This window comes from Debaryomyces fabryi, assembly GCF_001447935.2.
Source record: "Debaryomyces fabryi strain CBS 789 chromosome Unknown contig00376, whole genome shotgun sequence".
Lineage (NCBI taxonomy): Eukaryota > Fungi > Ascomycota > Pichiomycetes > Serinales > Debaryomycetaceae > Debaryomyces > Debaryomyces fabryi.
In genome coordinates, this window is record NW_015385800.1 from 1 (window position 1) to 1,688 (window position 1,688).

The 1,688-nt window shown below is 33.5% G+C and overlaps 1 protein-coding gene across 1 annotated transcript; it reads right to left on the reverse strand.

The window, feature by feature from the left end:
• Positions 1–24: 24 nt before the first annotated feature.
• Positions 25–585, reverse strand: AC631_05956 (uncharacterized protein; the record flags this gene model as incomplete). The annotated part of the gene is made up of 1 exon (XM_015614785.1): positions 25–585. A coding segment is annotated over one exon (561 nt), but the record flags the coding sequence as incomplete, so codon positions are not given.
• Positions 586–1,688: the final 1,103 nt, after the last annotated feature.

Genomic DNA, 1,688 nt, shown 5'->3' on the forward strand with positions numbered 1-1,688 from the left:
GTACGATTCCTGGTACAAATTAACTGATGTCGCATTTAGCTTAATTGGAACATCCACGGGAACAGAAGCATCAAAATTTTGAATTTCGCTTATTTCTTTAGCGTACAAAGTATAATTTTTATATGCTGCTTCGAATTGGTCAAAACTAATCTTAGCTTTATATTCTTCACAGTTTGAACTTAATGTTTTTACGTTCTCTTTAGATGCCTTGTTAGCTATATGATAACAACCGGCAATTGTAGCTAAAGCATTTGGATCAACACAGAAACATGCATCAGCATAGTCCGAATTTGAATCGCAAAATGTTGCAGTAGCAGAAACCAACTGAGAACAGGCAGTATAGGCTATTTGTGATAAGTTTGAAGCTGAGTATGGTTTGCCCTTTTGCTTACCATGTCCTCCGTGCTTTGAATTATTATTTCCATGTGAGCTATTGCCTCCTGATTTACTACCTTCTGAGCTGCTACCTTCTGAGCTGCCATTATGTGAGCTACTGGTTTCTGAGCTACTATAAAGTACGCTACTTGCTCCACTATCAATACTACTTGCTCCTCTACCGTGCGCACTGACATTCTTTATACTCATTATCAAAAGCAATGAAGTGAAATATACTGAGAACAGCTTCATTACCAAGATTATTCAATTTTCCAAGATTAAGTAACCAGATCACTTAATGAGTTTCAATAACAGAAAAATATAAGGAGAATATTCTACTTAAATAGTAATTTCCTAGGTTGAAAATTTTCATCAGTTCAACATATTCTAAACTTTAAAAAGCTAAATGAGACGTTGCACAGCTTGTTATGCTAGTTGCAATGTTATATATCTCCTATTCCATACACCATTTCAATGGTTTGACCAATTAGCTTAGAATTTTAGCAGTATTTAAGGTCGCAATTCGTACTACAGTTTCTATATAATAAAATGTTATGCAAAAAGTGATTGTTACATATGCAGTAGTAGCTTTAATATTGCATATCCCCGGTTATCAGATTATGCTCTATAAGAAACAGTAAATATTATCAAATAGTAGACTTGAAGCATGCTATTGCCAAGACATCTACAGGCCGTCAAAATAAGTTAACAGATAATGAATGTGGGCCAAGACTAATTAATTGATTTATGCGTTTGAACTACTGTCAAGTGCATATATTTGTAAATTTTGTTTAGCATTTTGGAAAAGCTGCATTGAGAGGGCTTATATTTCAAATATACAATGAAAATGTATCAAATATATTCTAAAAAAACTGTAGTTTTCATATCGGAGAGACCGGTTATTTTACGGATCGATATTACATGCAGCTAACTGCAAAAATGTATGATATCTCGAATTACATCTTGTTTAAATATACAATATTAATATATATAAATATAAAGAAATTACTTTTCCAGTATTAAGAAGCTTGAAGAAGCCGACAAGGACGAGATTAGAGACTATTTATAAAGAAGGAAAATGAAAAATTAAGCCCAAACTTGCAACTGCTCAAAGAATTCAACACGTTTTCCCTTCGTATTATCCAAGTTGCTTACTACAGAATGACGCAAATCATCAACCATTACTGGATGTCCACAAGTAACGAATGCCACCGATCCATTTGATTCTTCTATTTCTTGAAGAACCATTTCTTCCATAGATGGCCTTCCTTCTTTGAAAGTTACATGAGATAACTCAGATTTCACGATTTCAA